General features: G+C 51.1%; 7 protein-coding genes across 7 annotated transcripts; 3 read left to right on the forward strand and 4 right to left on the reverse strand.

Annotated features, from left to right (window-relative positions):
- Nucleotides 1-2,667: 2,667 nt before the first annotated feature.
- On the reverse strand, nt 2,668-3,560 carry PG985_012217 (GTP-binding protein RHO3; the record flags this gene model as incomplete). The annotated part of the gene is made up of 3 exons (XM_066831984.1): nt 2,668-3,143; nt 3,247-3,347; nt 3,508-3,560. 3 exons carry the CDS (start codon nt 3,558-3,560, stop codon nt 2,668-2,670), a joined length of 630 nt encoding a protein of 209 aa, XP_066680034.1.
- Nucleotides 3,561-7,107: 3,547 nt separating this feature from the next.
- On the reverse strand, nt 7,108-7,605 carry PG985_012218 (uncharacterized protein; the record flags this gene model as incomplete). Its single annotated transcript, XM_066831985.1, has 1 exon — nt 7,108-7,605. The coding sequence occupies one exon, from the start codon at nt 7,603-7,605 to the stop codon at nt 7,108-7,110; it is 498 nt and encodes a 165-aa protein (XP_066680035.1).
- A 1,359-nt stretch (nt 7,606-8,964) lies between these two features.
- PG985_012219 (uncharacterized protein) lies at nt 8,965-10,166 on the reverse strand (the record flags this gene model as incomplete). Its single annotated transcript, XM_066831986.1, has 3 exons — nt 8,965-9,056; nt 9,146-9,485; nt 9,567-10,166. 3 exons carry the CDS (start codon nt 10,164-10,166, stop codon nt 8,965-8,967), a joined length of 1,032 nt encoding a protein of 343 aa, XP_066680036.1.
- A 3,042-nt stretch (nt 10,167-13,208) lies between these two features.
- Nucleotides 13,209-13,589, forward strand: PG985_012220 (uncharacterized protein; the record flags this gene model as incomplete). The annotated part of the gene is made up of 1 exon (XM_066831987.1): nt 13,209-13,589. The coding sequence occupies one exon, from the start codon at nt 13,209-13,211 to the stop codon at nt 13,587-13,589; it is 381 nt and encodes a 126-aa protein (XP_066680037.1).
- A 1,842-nt stretch (nt 13,590-15,431) lies between these two features.
- On the reverse strand, nt 15,432-16,880 carry PG985_012221 (lactonohydrolase; the record flags this gene model as incomplete). The annotated part of the gene is made up of 5 exons (XM_066831988.1): nt 15,432-15,674; nt 15,744-15,909; nt 15,958-16,178; nt 16,244-16,656; nt 16,874-16,880. 5 exons carry the CDS (start codon nt 16,878-16,880, stop codon nt 15,432-15,434), a joined length of 1,050 nt encoding a protein of 349 aa, XP_066680038.1.
- A 1,042-nt stretch (nt 16,881-17,922) lies between these two features.
- On the forward strand, nt 17,923-18,375 carry PG985_012222 (uncharacterized protein; the record flags this gene model as incomplete). The annotated part of the gene is made up of 2 exons (XM_066831989.1): nt 17,923-18,126; nt 18,154-18,375. 2 exons carry the CDS (start codon nt 17,923-17,925, stop codon nt 18,373-18,375), a joined length of 426 nt encoding a protein of 141 aa, XP_066680039.1.
- Nucleotides 18,376-18,754: 379 nt separating this feature from the next.
- Nucleotides 18,755-20,159, forward strand: PG985_012223 (uncharacterized protein; the record flags this gene model as incomplete). Its single annotated transcript, XM_066831990.1, has 2 exons — nt 18,755-19,027; nt 19,092-20,159. 2 exons carry the CDS (start codon nt 18,755-18,757, stop codon nt 20,157-20,159), a joined length of 1,341 nt encoding a protein of 446 aa, XP_066680040.1.
- Between the last annotated feature and the right edge of the window lie 591 nt (nt 20,160-20,750).

Raw genomic sequence — 20,750 nt, forward strand, 5'->3', positions numbered from 1 at the left:
TCGAGCAAGTGTAGGACGAGCAACAGTTAGTTGGCTGAGAAAAAAAAAGAAGAGAACCAAACATATTAATACGTTGATCAATGTCGATGCAGCATGTCAAACAGAAAAATGACCTCACCGATTGACGTTACGCCGATCCAAAGTTCTGTTTGCTGTCGGTACCTTCACTTGGTAACCTCCCCTTTGAGTCACTCGCCGAACCCTTCCTTCCCCCCTTTTGATTTTTGAGGGCTAACCTTAGTGGCTGGGCTAACAAACAACCAGCAGCTCTCTGCCTAGAGCGACCCACACACGGCGAGCCATTTGGGGACAAAGACCGTCGTCATATCCTGCAGCCAACGTACAGTGTGCAGCAGAAAAAAGAAAAGAGAAGAAGGAAAGTTGACAGGTAGCATACGGATATGCTCATGTCAGTCATTCGGTTACCTAACTTCCTAGCATGGAGGCTTCGATTGCGCCAAAGTACGGAGTTGGAGTTGTCGCAAATCTCCCTCTGCCACCCGACGGCTTCATGGCCAAGCACCCCTGAGCAAAACATATCTGCATCATATCTTGTACACTTAAAAACTACCAAGGCAGCGCAAGACTTGCAAGGCCTGGATCTCAATGCATACCGAAGGTGATAATAATACAATTGCATGTTGTATGTTTGAATAGGCAATCAACTCCTAGGCACTTGTCATCTTTCTTGAGGGGCAAGCCAGGGATACTAAATGGCCATGGCCCCAAACACACGCTACACCCAACCGTGCAAGGACAGTGTGTAAACCCAACCGAAAAAAAAGACAGACACGGCTTTATTGTAGATTCGAACACGGGAACTATACTGCTACCCGGTTTCCATATGAAATGCCATGATTACTTCCATTGAGCCATGTGGTAGAGTCACGGGGGACAGGACGATCTGCTTGCTACACGGCCGTCACCCTCCCGTGAAGGCCGGCCCAGGCAAAACTTCACATGTCATCGTTCTTGATGGCAAAAAGCGAAGTTGTTTGGTGTCCGAAGACGGTGGGATGTTCTCAATGCTGAAAACTGGCTAGCTTTTGTGAAGCTACTTCGCTGAGAATATCTCGTTTTGTTAAGAATTATATACGGCTACCTACCAAGACCATTTTCCTAGCTGGCGGCTCTCCAGGCTACAGTGGGTGGTGGGTCGAGCAAGCCCCAAATTCTACATGTGGCTCTAGTTCTACAGCCAATCAGGTGTAACACTTTCGCCAATCTTGGGTCATTTGATGAACGTGATAGAACCGGCAACGAGACCCAGAGGAAAATTGGATGGCGTCACAGGTAATCTCTATGCTCAAGGGCTTGGGCACGAAAAGCCTGAAACTCTCCCAATCAATGATTTCCCAGAAGTAGGACGAATATGAAGCTCCGTGCTGCCTGTGTACTTACCTAATTGCAATCACTTGAGTCAACGAAGAATGCAAGATGAGTAGGAAGTAAGCACATCCATGCATGTGGGACACACGAATGTCGATAGAAACCAGACCATGTCCACCTCCTGCTCCAACAGATCAATCATATATGACAAGTTATATGTTACCAACATTGGCTGCGAGGCTATGCTTGTTTCGACTGAATATGGAGTAATGCGGGGGGTTCTCTTTCCAGCTTTTGCATCGTGCAAGACTGCAAGGAAGAGACACGAGTAGCAGATTTCCCTGGGCATACAGGTAATACTGTGGAGCCTCGACTGAAGCTTGCGAGCATTGGGACACAAAAAGCTGGCCGCTCCATCTTGTAAGATCTGCTCTGCTTTACCAATGTTAGGCGCGCTACCTACTTACGTCCCATTATTAGTGAATCTGATTTTCCGTTCAACCCCAGGGTGGGCCCGGGCGTTGGACAGGACAGTTGTTACCTGAGCAATGCGAAATCCGTCTTTGAAAACAGGAATCTGACAGATACAGCCCGGATGAGACAATATCAAACTGATCAATTTCTTCGAGGCACAGGCGGACGCGAGACATGAGTGGAAGTCAAAATCGGGTGTCATTGATACATCCCGAATTCAATCCGAACACCCGACACTCGTACCACTTAAAAAGACAAGGTTGTTTGTAATTTGTCGCATTCAGTATCTGTAGACCTCGCCCTTTTCTCCGACCAACAGTCGTACCAGTCGCCTAAGGGGAAGGGCCCCTTTCCCCCAAACACAAAATCCTCGATATAGAACAAATGAGAAGCATCAGACCTGCTCGGTTTGATCGCTCGCCGGCTCTTCACTTCAGTGACAAGTGGTGCCCCAAAACGCAATAACGGGGAGAAAGTGAACAAGAGTGAAAAGAGGGGGCAAAAGGAACACTTGTATGACCGCTTGCTCTCTCCTTTTCGGCCCCCATCTCGCCCTCTATTACAAAAGAATGGTACTTTGCGTGGAAATGCATATGTGCAAGGCCAAGTGGATATATGTACAGACGAAAAAGAGGCCATCCTTTCCGGAAAGTTGTATAGGGCAAAAACGCTCGCGCAGCAAAACAAAATAGAAAGAAGAAACCCCGACAGACAAAACGCCACTGTGCTAGTGGTGACACAACTTGTCCATATACACATGGTCCGCTGCCCCATGTCCCTACCAATCACCTTGGCTTTCAGGCCCGTCTGTTGCCAGTCGTGAATGAGGGACTTCTACACCAGACTCGCATGTCTTGGCGATGCCTACATGATGACACACTTGGAATCCTTTTCGCCGCTGGGCTTCACGCTGAGTGCTACTCGCGCAGCTTCTGTGAATGCTTCATTCACGCCCCGGTTCTTCATCGCCGAGCACTCCAGGTATCGCATGGCTTTAATCCGTCGAGCCACCTCCAGGCCTTGGTTGTAGTCGATCATCGGCTTCTTCTCCCGTTGTGCACCGTCGGCAGCTCCGGCTGCAGGCTCGTCTTCGTCTTCGTTGTTTTCGCGCAAGTCGCACTTCAGAGCCACCAGAACCAGCTTGACTCCGGGGCAGTTCTCTTGGATCTCTCCAACCCATTTGCTCTCAACGTTTTCCAGGGAGTCTTTGCTGTCGACACTGAAGCAGAGTACTACCACATCTGTGTTATCGTAGGAGAGACTGCGCAGTCTGTCGAATTCTTCCTGTCCGGCTGTGTCCCATAGCGACAGTTCAATATGGACACTGTCAACGAAGATATCTGGACACCCACCAGTCAGCAACGGTTCCATCATTGCGCGTATTGGCTTTCTTTCCCAGTGCCCTCTTCTGCCAAGGCATTGTTCATATCATTTGCGACATACCGTGTACGTAGTTCTCGAAAACAGTAGGCTCGTAGACAGTCGGGAAATAGCCTCTCGTAAAGACGTTGAGTAATGATGTCTTTCCGCTTGCACCATCGCCACTTTCGCAAGGAACCAATTGTTAGCAATCTTGAAGCCGGCAGGTGTTGGGGATTGGTGGAAGATATCGCGTGCCCATGTTGACCGAGAAGGCGGTACGCGAGGGATTGTCGCCGAGGGCATGTCGCGGGGAGCATTGGGGCCGCAGGAGGGAGAACATACAGAAGCACCAGCTTGCGCTGGACCGTCTTCGAACCACCACAAAGAGCAGGCATCTTGACCGAGTTTAGAGGCGAGAAGAAGAAAGGATCTGGCGAATAGATCTGGAAGAGCGGTATAGAATGAAGCAGTGAGAATAGTTGGAAGCAAACAAGCGTGACTGTGACTGTAACAAAGCCGGCGAGTGAAAGTTGCTTTTGGCGTTCGGTCAGAGTGCGCGACGTTGCCCTGCGTGTGAACAGAACGAGAATCGAAGAAAAAAAAAGAAAGTGAGCGTAGAGTGGCGGTCGAATCAAGCCAGCAGCGAATAGCAGTTGGTTGATTATGCAGTAGCCGGGCAAGGTCGGTCGGCAGCAGGTGTATGATATAATCCAGATATGATCGATGTGATCAATACCAAAGATGATGGGGAGGGATTGGGGCGACGATAGGCTTCCTTCACGATGGGGATTGAGGAAAGGGAAGCAGGGGGGAGATTTCGAGGCGCATGGAATCCATCAAGGAGCAGTCATTCACCTGTCGCTTCGGCATAAATGAAATCACCCTCTGGGCAAGATCCAGCGCTAAAGTGGCTTGCGCCAGGCTTGCTGCACATTGAATGTCTAAAAAAGTAGGCACTCCCACGTACCACGCCCAAGTACCAGAGGATAGGCCCCGCTGTCAACCCCCCAGTGGCCCCCCAGTGGCCCGCTCCCACCCTTGCCAGTCATCTCTTGGAGTCTTAGAACGCCACGCACGAGCCAGCCTCATGCACCTGCATAACCCTGAAGGAGCCCAAATGCCAAATCCCGTCGCCCACGAACCCATCCACTTCTTGTCTGCTTTTCTAGAATATAAGGAATACAACCCAATGGCCACAATTAATATATATAAGGCAGACCCAGCTCCTGGTGCCGTGGCTTCGATCGGCTACCAGGGAGCACGTCGCCTGGTTATGCTGGTCAACTTTGGTCAACTTTGCGACAGAACTCGTGTTCTCGGCGAGAAGACCACCTGCGGTGCATGCAGTGCAATGCAAGAACGCTGCTAGTGGCTCCAAGGAAATTGGCTGTGTGTCTGTTGTCGATGGCCTGCTCCATGGCGGCCTCAACCCGCGGCCTTTAGAGTTTGTCGAGCTCAAGCAGCAAGTGAGACGCGAAGTGAATATTTATCTGATAATTGTCTCAACAACCTGCACAATACATACTACTAGTCGTAGTGTTGATAGAAACAAACAAACAACATTGATGTGTGAATATTGATATTGCGCCGTAGGATAGGAGTCCCCGGCTCGTGTGCCCATCAATTGAAACGGGGTTCATCTCTTCCCTGTGATTTGTTTGGCCTTGATCTTCAATTGCCCTACTTACTCGATGATGGATGCACCAGTACTACCAGCCTGCGAACTGCATGTAACGCGCAACAAGCAACGATGCAGACATGTGAAGTAACATCTTGGCACACCTTGATGGGTTTGATTAACCTTTGTTCTATCTGAAGTGATGCTACCTAAGGTTCCATTGCCCTCTGGTTGCGCAACTTGAGTTGAGGTCAGTCTCCAAACCTAAGGTACCTTGAGCGTCAGCCATTGTACCGTGAGGTAGGGGTTCCAGTCTGCCAAGTCTTTCAACCAACGGTTTGCCAAGCTTCAGCTGCACAACTTGGCCTGAACATCTCTGTAGATATCTGCCAGGCTCCCAGGGCAATAGACGAACCATGACCAAGTCTCAATCTCGGCACGTCATTCTCTTCGGGTGGCTTCTTACGTAAACTCACCTCCGATGTAGATCCCCCACCTGCCACTGTAGCGGCGCTACCTGCTGCTGCTACCGCGACACAGGGCTTGCTACCACTGGCGGGCGGCTAAAGTATTGATGCTCAAAGCCTAGCCCAAGGCTTAGATCTCATACTAGTTCCACGTCGCACATCATGGGCTGCCGCCGCCTGCTCGCCTGCTGCTCTGAGTGGCCCGGATACGGAGGCATCTGCCGAGTCGATCGCCCGTTCGCCCGGTCATCCGATGCCCAATATCTGAGGAGATCGTCGATATCTCATGAGCCTCTCCGGATGCCAGGGTCTGGTCCGTCCAGCGAGCGCATTTTGTTAGTCTGGTGCTATATGTAATATTGCCGTCTATGTTACTTTTAAGACAAGTAGAATGGACAGAATGCGACATCGTCAGCGGCTGAGGTTCCCGAAAGTTACCACGCGCCTCCAAAAGAATCAGGGAAAGCGGGCATCGTGGTGGTATCCTGACTCCGGACTAGCACCTCGGTCGCGCCTTAGGTACACCCGACAGTGATGTACACGAGTCATTCGGCTCTTGGTGGACTGAGAGAGCGGCCTCTAGTTCATTATTGTAGTGTACTAGAATATTCAGTGCAAAGGGCCTCGAATGTAAGAACTGTTTCGAAACATCAACTATGCTCTTGTCATTCAAACCGCCAGATACCACCTGCTGTTTATATTTTCAAGGCCGGGATCTCCTGACAAAAAAGATTCGAAACAATATAGCTTCTGGGTGGTTTCCGAGCCCAGACGCTCCAGTCAGTGCATCCATATGCATTTGGCGTACCTGTTCCACTACGACTTCACGTTGCCCTGCTTCGGTGTCTTGATGAGCACACAGCCCCAAGCGTGCGGCATGCTGCGTTCTAGGTGCGTTATATTCAACTACAAGAACAAGACACAACTATCTGTACACTAGTGCGCCCGAGACAGACCTTCTGATAGATAGGCATCTGTATGACGAGTCTATGGTGAGTGAAAAGGGGCGCAAGTGCTATGTCGGTCTAGATAATCAGAAAACTTTAGGGGTTTCTATACTTATAGTTTAGCGGAGGAAAGATGAAACACAACATCGACTAAGCAATTGAGACATTCGAATGAGAAGGCGCTGACAAGATACATATATAATACTTTGGGAGGTGACAGCTTGTGGGCGAAGACAGGGCCACGTTAGGTGAGATATGTGTACAATGGATATCGTCAATCCTTATCTGTTCATCCAAGAGACACCCTATTGACTCTCGGTGTCAGTCTTTCCTCTTTTAGGAATGAAAAGGATGTCACAGGAGGGAATAGACCGTGCTTATACAGTACCCGTTGAGCTTTTCACTCCAAGATACTTAAAATAGGATAAGTATGAACAACCGCCGGAATAGGGATATGGCTGAAACAATACGAGCTTATAAACTCTATCTCTATAACGCTTATTCCATGCCTGTAAGTGTACATATCAGCCAGCTCCCAAAATTCCGCTGCTTTAGCTTGTTCTAACCAGGAACCAATGGGCCTTGTGTGAATCCGAGTTCAAGTGGGAATTCCTATTAGACTACCATTTCACGTTGTTATTCTGTTAGGGAGATCTTTCCGTGGGAATGATCCGCTCTCGCAAGGCTGGATATACTCGTCTAGTCTCAAGCTAAACCCTAGTGAAGGCTTGTGTTATGTACATGCTATAGTTCTCTATAGAAGCATATTCTATAATAGTACCATTATCTCCCTACATAGCCTTAGCTTAAAGGCCAGTTCTCATTCTATATACCGGATATCCCCTAATTATTAAAATTCAACCCGTTATGTTATAGTAGATATATCCTTGGAAAGATACAGGATATCTTCCTAAAGTTCAGAGATGACAGCAGCCCCGATCAAAGAGAAAAAAAGGAGCACAGCAAGCCCCAAAGCAATGGCCTCGAGAGCCAGGCCGATGATGACAATGATGAACAGAGCCAAGCAATTCTGTGCCAGCACCGTCTCGCCCGCGTGGTTGAACAGCTGGTGCCACTCCCACGCGAACTTGGCCGTAAGGCAGTCGAAGACCAGCGCCACGATCGCGAGGGACCCCGAGAACCGCAGGTAGGCCTTGCCAGGGGGCGATGGGAGCAGCAGGAACTTCATGGTCTCCCGGACGTAGGGGAGGATTACGTGCATGATGCAGCTGGCGAGCACGAGCCCCGTATGCGCGGCGTCGGAGCCCAGGCCGTGCTCCTCGAAGTACGGCTTGATGCTGTTGTTGGCGACCCCGGCGAAGTAGGCTGGGGCGCAGGCGAGTACCGTGATCCAGGACAGCTTCCACAGGAAGGAGCCCCAGGGCCTCGACTCTCCCGTTTCAGACATGATTGTGTAATCCGGTCTTTGGTTACTGTGAGAGCAAGGTGAGCACTTCCTTGCTGCCTGGAGCTGAGTATATTTAAATACGATATTCGAAGTGGACCGGAAGGTCGATGACGTTGAGCGCTAGGTTATCTAAACTTCTATTCTTCCGCTACGATTGTCTCCGGCATGAGACAATATATAGGAATTTTGGTAGGTGTCACCGAAACCGTACAAAGAATGAACCTGCCATTCTTCAAAGACATTGTTGGTTGTTGTGTCAAGTGGTGTCAAAGCACCATTCCAAGCTAATTTAGACCACTTACGTTCAAAGAAACTTCATAATAGATCAAAGCAATGCTGAGGCCTAGCGGATTTATCGGATGAGCCTCCATAACGCTAGACGACTGAGAAAGGGACATTATGACTGTCCGTCGTTGATAACATAATCATGTACCTCCCTAATAAGATTCAACAGGCTAAGTAGGGGAGGAAGAAGGGGTATTCACGTTGAACAGGAGCTTTGGCATACCAGTCTTTACCCTTATGAAATGCGCATACCCTGTGGCCCTCGTTACTTATACACATTAACGATCGTCACATACAGCGATGTGCAAGTTACAAGGCAGCACCTGAAACCAACCGGATTACTGCGATGATTCATATAAGAGAAAGGGGGGCTTTAGTCAATATGAACACGGCCAGGCTGTTGCTTGGTAGCTCAGTTCCGCCAGTTCCGCGGATCATATCCCCCTCCTACCATCCATAGTCCACCGTGAAGCTACTCAGGAACCAGCTGTATAAAACAAAAGGCATAAAAGGCACGGCAGATGTTGCATAAGAGCATAGCAACAGCCCAATAAGACGCCATTTCCCTTTGTAAAAACGGCGCTCTTCTCAGGCCTCGGGTGCTTGAAGAGCAAAAGGGGGTTTCTTAGAAATTCCCCCCTTTGAGTTGGATTGATACAATAACGAGGAGGTTTGCAGTATTTGAAAGCCGCTTCGTGTAATTCACGGGTGATGATACAACCGCATGGTATATTTACGAGTATATATGGCGAGGTGATAGTTGAACCGAAGATGCTCGGGAAATGCCGATATGGACTGTTTGTGGTAGATCGCAGTTTGGATGCACGAACACAAATACTCGCTACGAGGAGCATGACTGGCAATGGTTTTTACAGATTGGAGAAGACCATGATAGCGCAGGGTCATCCCTTTACGTATGGCTGGGGCCAACGTCGGTCAAATGACTCGGGAGACGGACCGTCAGAGTCAGGCACACAATCAAGCAGCAAACAAGGCAAAGAGGTTGGTCATTGTAGATGGTAACCATCAAATTACATTATGCATTACAATTCTAATATTGCTTTGAATCATCACCTAGTATGTGTATCGGTAGCACATAGCACCGTCCAAAGTGTCGATGACGTCGCGGACTCTGACGTCGGGCTTGATACCACCAAGAGAGATGGCTAATTGACTTGATGTTAGCATGCGCGCAAGGACAAGTGGGGCTGACGATGACGGAAAGGGGTATGGAGGTTCAATTGGTGGAACTTACGAGTGTCCATGGTCAGGGGAGAGCCGTCGGCGGTGAGACCGCTGATGCTGGTGCGGCGGGCCGGGTCGGCGTTCTGCCACACGCGGTAGACACGGTCGATGTAGGAGTGGTGCATGTAGAATGCGGGGTCGGAGGGCGAGATCTCGACGTACGCCATGGTACCGCCGATGCCGTTGTGGCCGTAGCCGTGGGGGCCGAACTCCCAGCAGCGCTCGAAGTCGGGGTAGTTGCCCATGCCGCGGCAGTAGTTCTCGAAGTCCGTGTTGCACTGCTTCGTGTTCTCGGCGGTGCCGTCGCGGGAAACGCAACCGCCGCCAACCTGCTGAATGCCGGCAAATCTCTGCAAGACGTGTGAGGTTAGCATACCATGTGGTAGAACGGCATCTTGGCCTAAAGGGAGGGAGGATATAAGGAAACTTACGCCGTCGTTCAGGCACCCGTGCATGGTGCCGAAGAAGTTAGGGGAGAACATGTCCAACTGCGAGAAGCGGCCGGCATCCTTGGTCTCATCCCACCACACAAAGGCGCGGTTGAAGCCACACTCCTCTCTCAGGACCTGCTCGAAAGCCCAGAGGAAGTAGCGGTGCCACAGCAGGAACTTCTGGTTGTTGTGGATGTTGGGAGAGAAGTTGCGGTGGATGACGGCAAAGTCCTCGAAGCGGCTGTTGGCCCCGGCGATGCGGGCCGGCCTCGTCCGCAGGCACTGGATGGAGTCGACCAGGGCGTGACGGTCCGAGTCGGAGTAGTCGCGCCACTCGAAGCGCACGTTGGGGTTGGAGGCGCAGCTGTTGACGGCGTTAACCTTGAACATGGCGTTGGTCTGCGCCTTGGGCTCCTTGTGGGAGACGGGAGCGTTGATGGGCGGGAGGGTGCCATTGCTGAAGGCCTCCTTCATCTGCTCCAGGGTGAAGAGCTTCATGGTGTGTCCGGGGTCCTTGGGAGCGGTAGGCTCGTTCGGGAGGGCCAAGGCCGAGACCATGGAGGCGCCGAGCAGGGCGCGGGCGACGACGGGGAACCACATGATGCCAAGCTTGAGATGGGGATCCGGGCTTGAAAAAGAGGCAGCGAGTGTTGAAGAACGAGTGGATGGCGAACAAGTCCCTTCAGCTGTCTCCAGGAGGCGGCGCCATGCCGACCTTTATGTATGCCGCCATTCTGCAGCCCGATGCGCCGAGGCGGCTCAGCCAGCTACTAATCTGCCGTTATCCCAGGCCCATCCCAAGCCGAGCAGCCCGTAAGCTCGTATTGTGCCAGGCTAGGCAGTGTAGTCCCATGGAGCCAAGATCAACTGACAGTTGACAGAGCTAGCAACTACTTGCGTACTTCCTGCTAGGCGCGAAAAGAACTAAACTGCACAGGACCGGAGCTCCCAGTTTCCCAGTCAGTCAATCTCATTTCCGAGTCCCGGGCAATGCACGAACCAGGTTGGGGAGTGGGCCGGGAGGAGGCCGCAGGTAGCGAATAGAAAGCGAGCGTAGTCGCCTGTTTCCCGTGATCATTGTTGATGCTGGGAGGTCTAGCACCGAACTGGATTGCTGGCTAACCGTCGACCATGCCCGAACAAGGATCCCATATACGAAAAAAGATGGCTAGTGCGCCCCCCCATCAGCTTACGGCGCATCGTTTTACGAGCTTCTGCATGAAAAAACCAGACCATTGACATCGTACCACGCTGTTCCCCTTAACTTGTGTTGTTGTGCATCGAAATTAGCTGTCCTATTTTCGGCATGACAGCAATGCTGCGTCATTTTCCAGCCCGGCTCCTAGTGCCTGTTGGTTTCTTCTTTTTTTTTTTTCTCCTTCTGTAGGAAAGAGTTTTCCCGCTCGGCTGGGCCAGGCTAACGGTCTGCCGGCGATCCCCTTTTCAGCTTGGCGTTTATTGAGCTGCATTGGCGTCGCCCAGCTCTTCAATAATGCCAACTAGCACCAGCCATCGCAATACCAAACCGCGAGAAAAAGAAATCAGCTTATCGCATCTTGTTGATGTTTTTGAAGCCGTTGGACGGCCGGTTTCCTCGGAAAACGCCTCCCCCGCACGCTGAATTGTCCCCGCGAGCTTGGTTTTCCCCCTCCTCCTTGGCAACTGGCCAGCGCTGGGCAGCTCTCGTCAGCACTGGTCAATAATGGACAGTCCTGGTCTCCATCCTCCATCTGCCATCCTACCTCCCACTCCTGTCAGTCAGTCCACCCAATCCACCCAGTGGATAATGACTCGATCCCGTAGCGATCTTGCCGACCTGCCGGTCATGCCTAACCCACAATATCGATAGCGCCTGGACCTGACTTATTATAGACGACAGTGCGATTCGGTGCGTCTCTAGCGTTCACTGGGTGGATGCAAGCCCAAGTGGTTTCCTGTTTTTTTAAACTTGCCCCTTGCATGAATTGTTTAGCTGGGAAACGGCCAAACTCCTCATGTAAAGCGATGTCATGGACCGTACAAGTACTGTAAGTTTGGAATAATCCCGTAATCCCGAGCACCGCGCCGAGCACTAATTGGAGTCTGGTCTTCCCTTCCCGACGCGAGGGACCTACTAGCATGACTGGACTGGCCGGCATCCAATATACTTGATGACAGTCTAGTAAGCAGTTACCATGCCGCACTGCTGACTCGTCTTCTCGTATCCATCTTGCGGTCAGATTGTCACATTGCAGTTGCCGGCGTAGTGTGCTCAGCATATGCACAGAGAGTGTGTGCTGGGTGTGGCTTTTTGGGCGACCGCCACAGGCGACCGTCGGAACGCCCACGCCGGAAGTAAGCAGCATAGGGATGAGCCCAACGCCCGACTCACAAACAGGGTCCATGCAAGTCAGTCAACATGGCAACGTTTCATTGATTAGTGTGTTTTTCACCGGCCGAGGTTGGTACTTGCTTGGTTGCTTCCATGCCACAAATTACATAATCTGGAAGAACATGGCTTGACACAGGGGCTGTGCCATGATGGTTTTTACATGAGAAACTAATAAGGCCAGACGATCTGACCTGACCCGCGAATCCAGTGCGCGATTGTGGGAAGCATGCATGAGATTTGCCTTGTGGCTTATCTGGTTGACTCACAAATATTGTTTCTCTCTGGAAGATGATCGTTCGTGAAACGTTCCATGTGGGAGAAGGTCTCGGGGTTTTTTCTTTTCTTTTTTTCTTGATGGAAAAGCAACTACTTCCTTCTGAGCCTTGTGTGAAATGCTGTTTTCACGAAAGAAACCTGCCCGCAACTGGGCATAGTGTCAGTGCCGCCCTAAGGGTCTCAAGGCATACTGATAGAAGGCATAACCATCACTACCAAGAGATAGCTGTGCTGTAATGGTGAATTGTTATAGACTCGTTGCAAACAGGATATTTGCTTGCTTTTTGGCCAACCTGGTGGCGCACCAGGTTCCCCTCACTGACGCTGGCGCCTGGTTTGATTTTAGGGGTAAAGTAATTCCGAGATATCGAAGTGATTGCCTTCAGGCTCGCTCCCAACTGATCAGAGAACTACGAGCATTACTTTCAGTGGTCGTCGAATCTGCTTTGCACCGCGTTTAACGATATAAAGGCTTTGCAGCCAGCAAGCAGTCATGGTGCCTCGAGGGCCATTGGTCCCAACCCGCTATCTACGAGGAAATATTCTCAGGGGATACAATCTTTGGAGTCACGCCACGAACCTGGTACGGGACTGTACTGTTCCTGTGCGAGCGAAGTCGACAGAACTGGTCTTGTCTTTGTACCATAGCGACGGCGGTGCCGAATTACGAAAATCCGACGCCCTTGTGAGCTTGTTGAAGTCTCACACAGATTACACCGGGCCAAGATCCTTTCAGCTCAGAAAACCCCCTTCCAACATGTACCCTACCCGAAATAACAGTGCAACGAAGATCCTGCCTTCATATTCGAGAAAAATCTCATCGAGGTGGTACTCCACTAGAGGCCCGGCAAGTCCAGGAAGTGATGGGGCTTCTGTGGAAATCAGCAAGTTCTGGGACGGGCTTCGCCTCTTGTTGAAGACGGCGATACGACAAAGCAGATTCGAAACTTGCTGTGGTGGATGATCAGACAAGTCATATAACCGGTCGGGTCCAGATGTACGACGAAAAGGAGCCCGGCAGTCGTTATTTTCGGGGTTCACAGGTCTATGGTGTGGCTTCCGCGGCCAGAACCAAGTTGATGAAGTACAACGAGACGGTAGAGCGCGCCCACCTACTCATCAGCATGCACCAATCGACATACGAGAAGCTTGCCGAACTCAAGAAAGAGATGCTGCGTTTGGACCGAGCGTTGGAAGAGTGTCAGAGACGTCTGCGTGCCAGGGAGGCTGAGGATACAAAGAAGCAAGACGAAGTAAAGAGGCAAAACGAAGATAGTCTCACTCCTTTCATGATCCCAGGTTCAGACCCCCGAGAACACGACGGATGGGGCCATGGTGGTGGCTTGATAGGCGACTTTGATGCTGGGGTTTTCTGAAAGCATGGTATATCGAGAATGCTATGCTAGTAGGGAATCAAAGGAAAGGGTATCATACATGACCTGTATTTAACTGATTCGTACCTCGTCGGCACTCTGTGCGCAATACAATTGGTTTAATTGGAGATACGTAAAGGATGAACATGAACTCTTAAGTCACCACACATGCCACCTCCCCCTTAGCCTGGTTTCTCTCCAACAGCTACCGCCCGCCAAGCAGCTTCAGCAACACGTTCTCCTCGGAGAACTCGTGGAGCCGGGCCAGGTACTCCAGGCTACGGGAGCGGAGGTGGAGGCCAACCTATCTGAAGGAGACGGGGCGACCCCCAGGTGGTTATAGCGGGAGAGCTGGATCCCTTCTACCGAGACGGTCGAGGCGCCGGCGTGTCGGAGAATGGAGCGGGTCGTCGAGGGGTTTGTCGTATTGGCCGACGAATCGGAGCGCCTGTATGGCAGTTAATCATGTCTATACAAACTCCGGGCCAGCAAGATTCTTCGGAGAATGAAAAGTTACTGTAGCGGCATTGTTACCTCGCAGAGACCGCCATCCTGCTCGTGGGAACTCTCCCTGGGCTTCCTGATGAGCATCGTCCCGTTGTTGTATGACAGCGTCGATGTATTGCGGCCTTGGTTGAGCCAAGCTTCGGGGAAGTGACTGGGCGCTCCAAAGGATTGCTTTTGCCAAGGTTGGCGGTCCATATAGACTCAAGAGACTACTAGAGAAAAGTCTCAGGTAGCCTGCACACACGGAGATACGCATCCTGTCAAATGCTGCTGCTGTGCCATGACTGGGGAACGAACCGACGGGCTTGTACTACTAACACCTACATCTGATTTTGTCAACGTACCATATGACTATAAGCTGACCGCATGTGCCGTGAAACGTTGAGCTGAGACACGGATATTTACAAAGCACGTAACACCCGAGATCTGTTGGCTCAAGCAGTATTGGCCGATTAGCTCTCAGAGGGACACTGCACCAAGTAGAAAGAGAAGCTCACTGCTGAACGAGACTACATGAAAAATGTAAGAACAGTTTGCGGTGGACCCTTGAGTACACCTAGATCCAAAGCTGCAAAAACAAAAAAGGAGGCCCATATAATGTCGCGAATAATCCTGTTCTCCACACCCCCTACTTAATATCCAGCAATATGACCACCAGCTATCTAATAGGCGAAATGTCTTCTTAGTGTAGGTACTTTAAGCATCAGGAGACAGGCAAGCTAATAATAAACCGTTGTAGGGGATAACGAAAAGACAAGTGTTTTCAGGGTGGCGCCGAGAGCGCAATATAGGGAGCAAGCATTGTAAGATAATCTATACTTTGCATTGAAGTCCCCATATTCGGTTAGAGACGGTGTTCTGCGGAAAACCCGACAAGCCACCGGTATATAATTCCAAATCAGTCAAGAAATATTTGCCTTCGGGCAGTCTGGCCGTGTGGCATGACAGAAAAGTTCGGACCCCTGCACTAAAGAAAGTTTTTGAAAAGTTCGAAACAATAGATCAAGTCTGAGAACTTTAGATATGAGATTGCAACACTTTCAATTCCGGGCAAAAGCAGTAGTAGCATTTCTTTTTCTCCTCTACGTTCTTGAAATACACGCAGTCCAGCGTAGGGACAGTCCGCAGTGATCCCTTGGGGGAAAGCGGGATGTGGCGCTGGATGGTGCTGAGACTCGAGTACTAAAGTGCAATGTGAATACCGATACAATAAGATATTCTTTGTCTATCTACCATTTCTGATTTCTATACCCAACTCAACTACTACCAACCCCCTGAACGTTAATGCGCATAGTGGTTCGTAAGTTGACTCGCCACTTAGTATGGTATCATCCCCGTCTAGCTCAAGTTAGGTCCGTTCAGATCAAATTCGACCTTGGTGATGCCATTGATACCGACCAACCACAACGTATTCAGGTCGTCTCCCGACCACTCAATGTTCTTGACAGGATGGCTCGTCTGGACCCTCGCAATCTGGTTCCCAAACCCATCGGTGATGTCGACGCCCGGGGCCAGCCCGCCGGTAATCACCAAGTAGCCATTGTGAGCGGCCTTGAGCCCGTCCGGTGCGCCCTCGAGGGCCTAGAAAATGGCGCGCTTCCCCGTGATGACGGGGTACTTCTGGGGGCCCCAGCGGTCAACGTCCAAGACAAACACGGTGCGGGCCGCCGTGCTGTTGAACTGGATATAGATATCGCAGTTGTAGAAGTCGCCCGCACCGCGGATCGCCACGGGACTGTAGCTCTTGAGGCCGGGGCCGGCGATATAGAGCGTGACGCCATCGTGCGAGAACTGGATGCCGTTCGGGTACTGGAGGCTGGTGTCCACGATCTGCACCTAGCCCGTTGAGGGCCGGAAGCGCCACGTGGCGAATTGGATTTGCTTGGGGGCGTCGGACACGCTCATCGCGTAGGCGTAGTCGATGTCGGTGATCCAGATGTCGCCAGTCAAGGGGGCGAGCGCCAATTCGTTGGGCCCGGCGAAGTTGAAGCCGTGGTAGTTGTTCAACAACCACTCGGCCTCGAGGGTCTTGGGGTCGAAGCGGAAAATCCCGGCGTGTTGGGACAGCGAGCTGTTCTTGCCATGCTGTCCTTGGGGTTGTAGAGGCCGCCCGTAGGTTAGATGGGAGGGTCGGTCTCGATCAGTGAGACCGTGGGCAAATCTTGGGACAGGTCTAGCCTCAGGATAGACATGTTTCCCGGCGGGCCATCTTGCGTGACGAAAAGCCCATTCATTTCCGGTACAAAGACGGGGACTTCGTGGATGACGTTGAGCCACCAGATGATCCCACGCGCGATTTTGGGAGCCCGGCCAAAAACCTCCAAGCCGCGCTCCTTGTCGAATAGTGCAAATTCGGCATTTCGAACCAGCTTCCACGAGGGGTCATCTGGGACCTTGGTATCTGTGTAGCCAATGGAGGGATCAGGGTCCCGGGGAAAGGTAGGTGGAAGGTAAGACGCGTAGCGGTTGGCGCAGGTAATATTGGCAGTAGTTGGGTCGCATGTGTAGGCCAAAGGAACCGGAAAGTTTCGCGTAGTTTCTTGGGTAAAATGACCAGTTTCAGCTGCTGTAGTTGTAGCAGTAGCAAGCAAAGGGGGAGAGAAGAGTCAAAGAACAGTGCGTGTTGCTGACAGCAATTGCTCTGTGACTGGCTAGTAATTGGAAGCTACACTTGGATGCCGACAGCTTGGAAAGGAAACAGCATCTGTGTCTATTTCTTTTTCACTACATAGGTAAGTACATGTATACAGCGGACCCAGCCATGCGTGCATGTCCTCTACCTTCCATTTTTCAGCATCAGGCTCCGGGCATTCCAGGTACATCACGAGTTGAACGAAACCGTCACAATCCTGCATCATTGATGAGTAATCCATACAGTCACCGTGCTGGTTCTGTGTGGTCCTTTCGTGTTCCCTTCGGCGTTGAAACAGAAACTCAGACCAACGATTCGTGGTTTACAAAGCCTCAATAAACGCCACCATGCAGTCAGCAGGCAACATCCAATCGCCTTATCGGCCGTAAGCACAACCTGGCCAAGATCTCGGGAGCAGCCGATGAACCCGTTGCTGCAATATCCTCGGATTATCAAGCGGACTGCGTGCCTGCTCAGTCTAGTTTTTGGGTAGTTTTGTGGCCCATGATGATGGTTGGAATTGATGATTTGAACACAGTGCAATATATGGGCCTGGTATTATATCGTCATTCGATTTTCCTACAGAGAATGTGCCACATTCGTGCCTAATGGAAGAACCGATATAACCGTGAAACGCCTAGGAGAGAAAATCCTATAAGGATAGAGACGCTTCCATAAGATTGTATGTAGAGGAAATTGCCATTCTCGACGCCAATCAGCACACCCGCCAGCGGTGACCCTGTAACACAGGCTAGACTGCCCACGCTGAAGACCATGCCGACCCTCAGGCCCATCTTGCCGGGGTCCGTGGCGAGACTGGACAGCGTCAACGAGAACAGCGTCTGCACCGCATTCGAGCAGACTGTCAGTATATACGCTCTCCGGGCTTGCGGGCGATTCGGTGTGGATCTTACATAGAAATACGTAATACAGAGCCCCCATAACGTAAAGAGAACCCCCACAGAGAAGTGTGCGTAAACTGGTTCCTTGAACGCGGACAATTCAATGAGCGGCCGTCTGTCAATCTTGAAGCTTCTCGGCCGGTCGAGACTGAAGATGAGGGCCGGGTTAAGCAAGACCATGAATCCCATAACTCTTATGGTCCGGGGGGGGGGGGCGATTCAGTCGGAGGGTTGACGGTCTATCTGCGTATTCGAGATCATTCTGGCATCACTATCAACGGCCTGGTCTTTGACGATGTTGTTTGCATCTCCGACTGGGCGTACAGCCAAGGCCTCGTTGACATGGCCAGAGAGCACGGCCTGGACAACGTCAAGCTCTGACGAGTCATGGACAAGCTGGGCTCTGTACACGGAGGACCGCACGCTCGATAAGACGCTCTACCTCGGTCATCACTGCCGCGAAGGGCTGCTCCTCCAGTATGAGAAGACAGAGCAAGAGGTGCGCCAGATGATGAAGGACGACTAGGACACCCTGTCGACCTATTGCGGCTTTATCTGCTTCCTCGAAGCGGACCTCGAGTTCAGCCCCATCACGGCCAGCTCCAAGGCCATCAGCGGCTCGCAGTTCCGCAAGACGGTCAAGAAGGCGCCCATACAGATGATGGCGCGCGACGGCAGGCACGGCCACCTCTACTGCGCCGCGAGAAGTCACCGCTTTGGGACTGGCTCGAGAATCTGGCAGGGCTGATGGGGGTGCACATCGCTGGCCCTCTAGAGACGCAGGGCTTTGCTAGTATCTACTAGAACAGTACATTTCGATATTGTCTACCGCTGATGTATTGATCAATACCTAATGTTTATTTTGAGCACTTTGTAAGTACCGGCTTTACGTAAGATTTTAGAGTTCATATCTGATGGTATCCTTCTTTCTGGGAGTCGTTTGTTCCTGCCAGCGTTCGCTGGAATCGAACCGCAAATTCAACGCCCAACAAAATATGAAAGAGTATCATTATGAACTCATGCCGATATCAACTTCAGCACAACTTCAAGATATCTTTGTACCACTCTACTACAGCTGCAGTAGCTATACGGTAATTCCCTACCAACTTTGATGAACATCACTCATCATGGCGTCACCCGGGCTATCAAAACTCCCGACTGAGGTTTTAGCGGGCGTCCTGGGCCCATTGGACTCGTCTGAAGACCTGCGAGCCTGTCTGCACGCATCCCCAATTATGTGGCACAGCTACATGTGGAAGCCACGGACCATCCTATCTGAGGTCGCTTGCAGGTCGATAGGCTACGACTGTTTGAAAGACGCGTTGGCCATTATCCGATTCCCAGAGCTCTCCACTGGTATGAGCCGCGATCAGCTGCGCTTCCAGATCGCGTACTATTTGGTTAGGGGGGGTGGCTTCGCGGAATCCCCAGCTCACATACAACGAAGCTAAATTGCTTTGCCAGCTAAACCGTGTCATCATGCGGTTTGTTGGCGATCTCGTGAGAAAGGCTAGGGGTCCAGACAGGATGGATGCCTTGGTGCGCCTGCCTTCCTGGGCACACCCTTCCTTCCCGCAGGGGTTACCCCACGACACGGAGTGGCTTGATCTATCGAAAGCTGAGTTGACGAGGTACAAACTAGCCTTCCTTCGCCACGAGATTTTCCACCTACTTTGCGTCCGCATAACGTCGGCCGGGCTTTTCAGCGTGCATGAGCAGTCAATCCTCTTGTTTGAAAGATTGGAAGAACACGAAATCGTCGGACTCGGGGCTGTGCATTTATACCTAAGACGCTTGCATGTATACATGTTGAGTACTCTCGAAAACGTGACGCAACAAGCGCTGTGCAAAGCTTCACAGAGATACGTCCGAACACACCCAGAGCCCACTTCGGATGTAAAGGCCTCAATAACAGATATTGAGCAACAGCCCCCAACAGACATGATCAGTCTGGACAAAATCGTACGAGATTTGTTTCCTCATCTCGATGAGCTCACGCGAAACTATCAAATCAAGACTATGGCTGAGCAAGACATCGTCACAATCTACAAGCGGATACGTTCTGGCCCTGAAAGATTTCGAAATGACCTTAAAGCACAACCTCCTCGATATGGTCTTCCAGGCATCGATGCAGTTTGTACCATACGCATCGTGCGACTTTGGCAAAGCACCATACGCACACCATCGAGGACGTTCCCTGGCCCTACAAAGTCCTGGACGGCAGGGCTGAGACCTCGGGATTATATTTACATCCATCACTTGATCGGGATCCCGGTCAGTGTCGGGTCGTACAAGTATCTACCATCATTGTTTTTTGCAGTACGAGGTTGGGCTTTCCTTGATAATTGCAACATGAGCAGTATACAACCAGTGCGGGATTTCGAGGGTTTACGTACTGCGATAAACACTCTGAGGCGGCAACACGAGGAAATACAGAAGTCTTTCATTGCAAAATTCGATGGCTTATATATCACAAAGAGCGACTTGGAATCATTTCAGCAGAGATATGGTATAACCAGCAACCAGCGTTGACCGGAACCGAGGCCCGAAAAGGAATGGTTGATTGTCGAGGCGACCAGAAGATAGCGACGGGTGGAATACTTTCTATAGGCTTAATAATTCATCTAGTACTACCCCATTTTCAAATTGATGCACTGTGTTCCTTTCATTGACGCAAACCCAAGACTCTAACAGCCCATAGGGATCAATGAGGAAGGGAAATCTATTATATTAAGAGCAGGTAAGTGAGGCCACTTGAAGGAAGGTACCCAGCTCTCCGTCAATGATCAAATAGGGGGAATCGACTACGTACAGGACATAAGGAAATACGTACTTACACACTCCCGGCAGTGACAGTTAAACTACTAGCGGTGAAACAGCTCCGAGTGAGGGCCCATCTCTGCGATAAAAGAAAGCCTGGAGTGAAAGCCTGCCGAATGGACGTGTTCTAGGTTCCCACAGTTCTTTGTTCGAAGTCAAGCGGGAGCTACGACCGCCGCTCCTCCAGATCGGGGCCCGACGGCATCGTAAGTAGCGAGTCACCAGGGGCAACTTGACGAGCAGCACACGAATCGAGATTCCATACATAGGATCACCGTACCCACACACCATCTTGTTTTGTGT

This window comes from Apiospora marii (genome assembly GCF_038362585.1).
Source record: "Apiospora marii strain CBS 49790 chromosome Unknown utg000009l_segment0_segment0, whole genome shotgun sequence".
NCBI classification, from domain to species: domain Eukaryota; kingdom Fungi; phylum Ascomycota; class Sordariomycetes; order Amphisphaeriales; family Apiosporaceae; genus Apiospora; species Apiospora marii.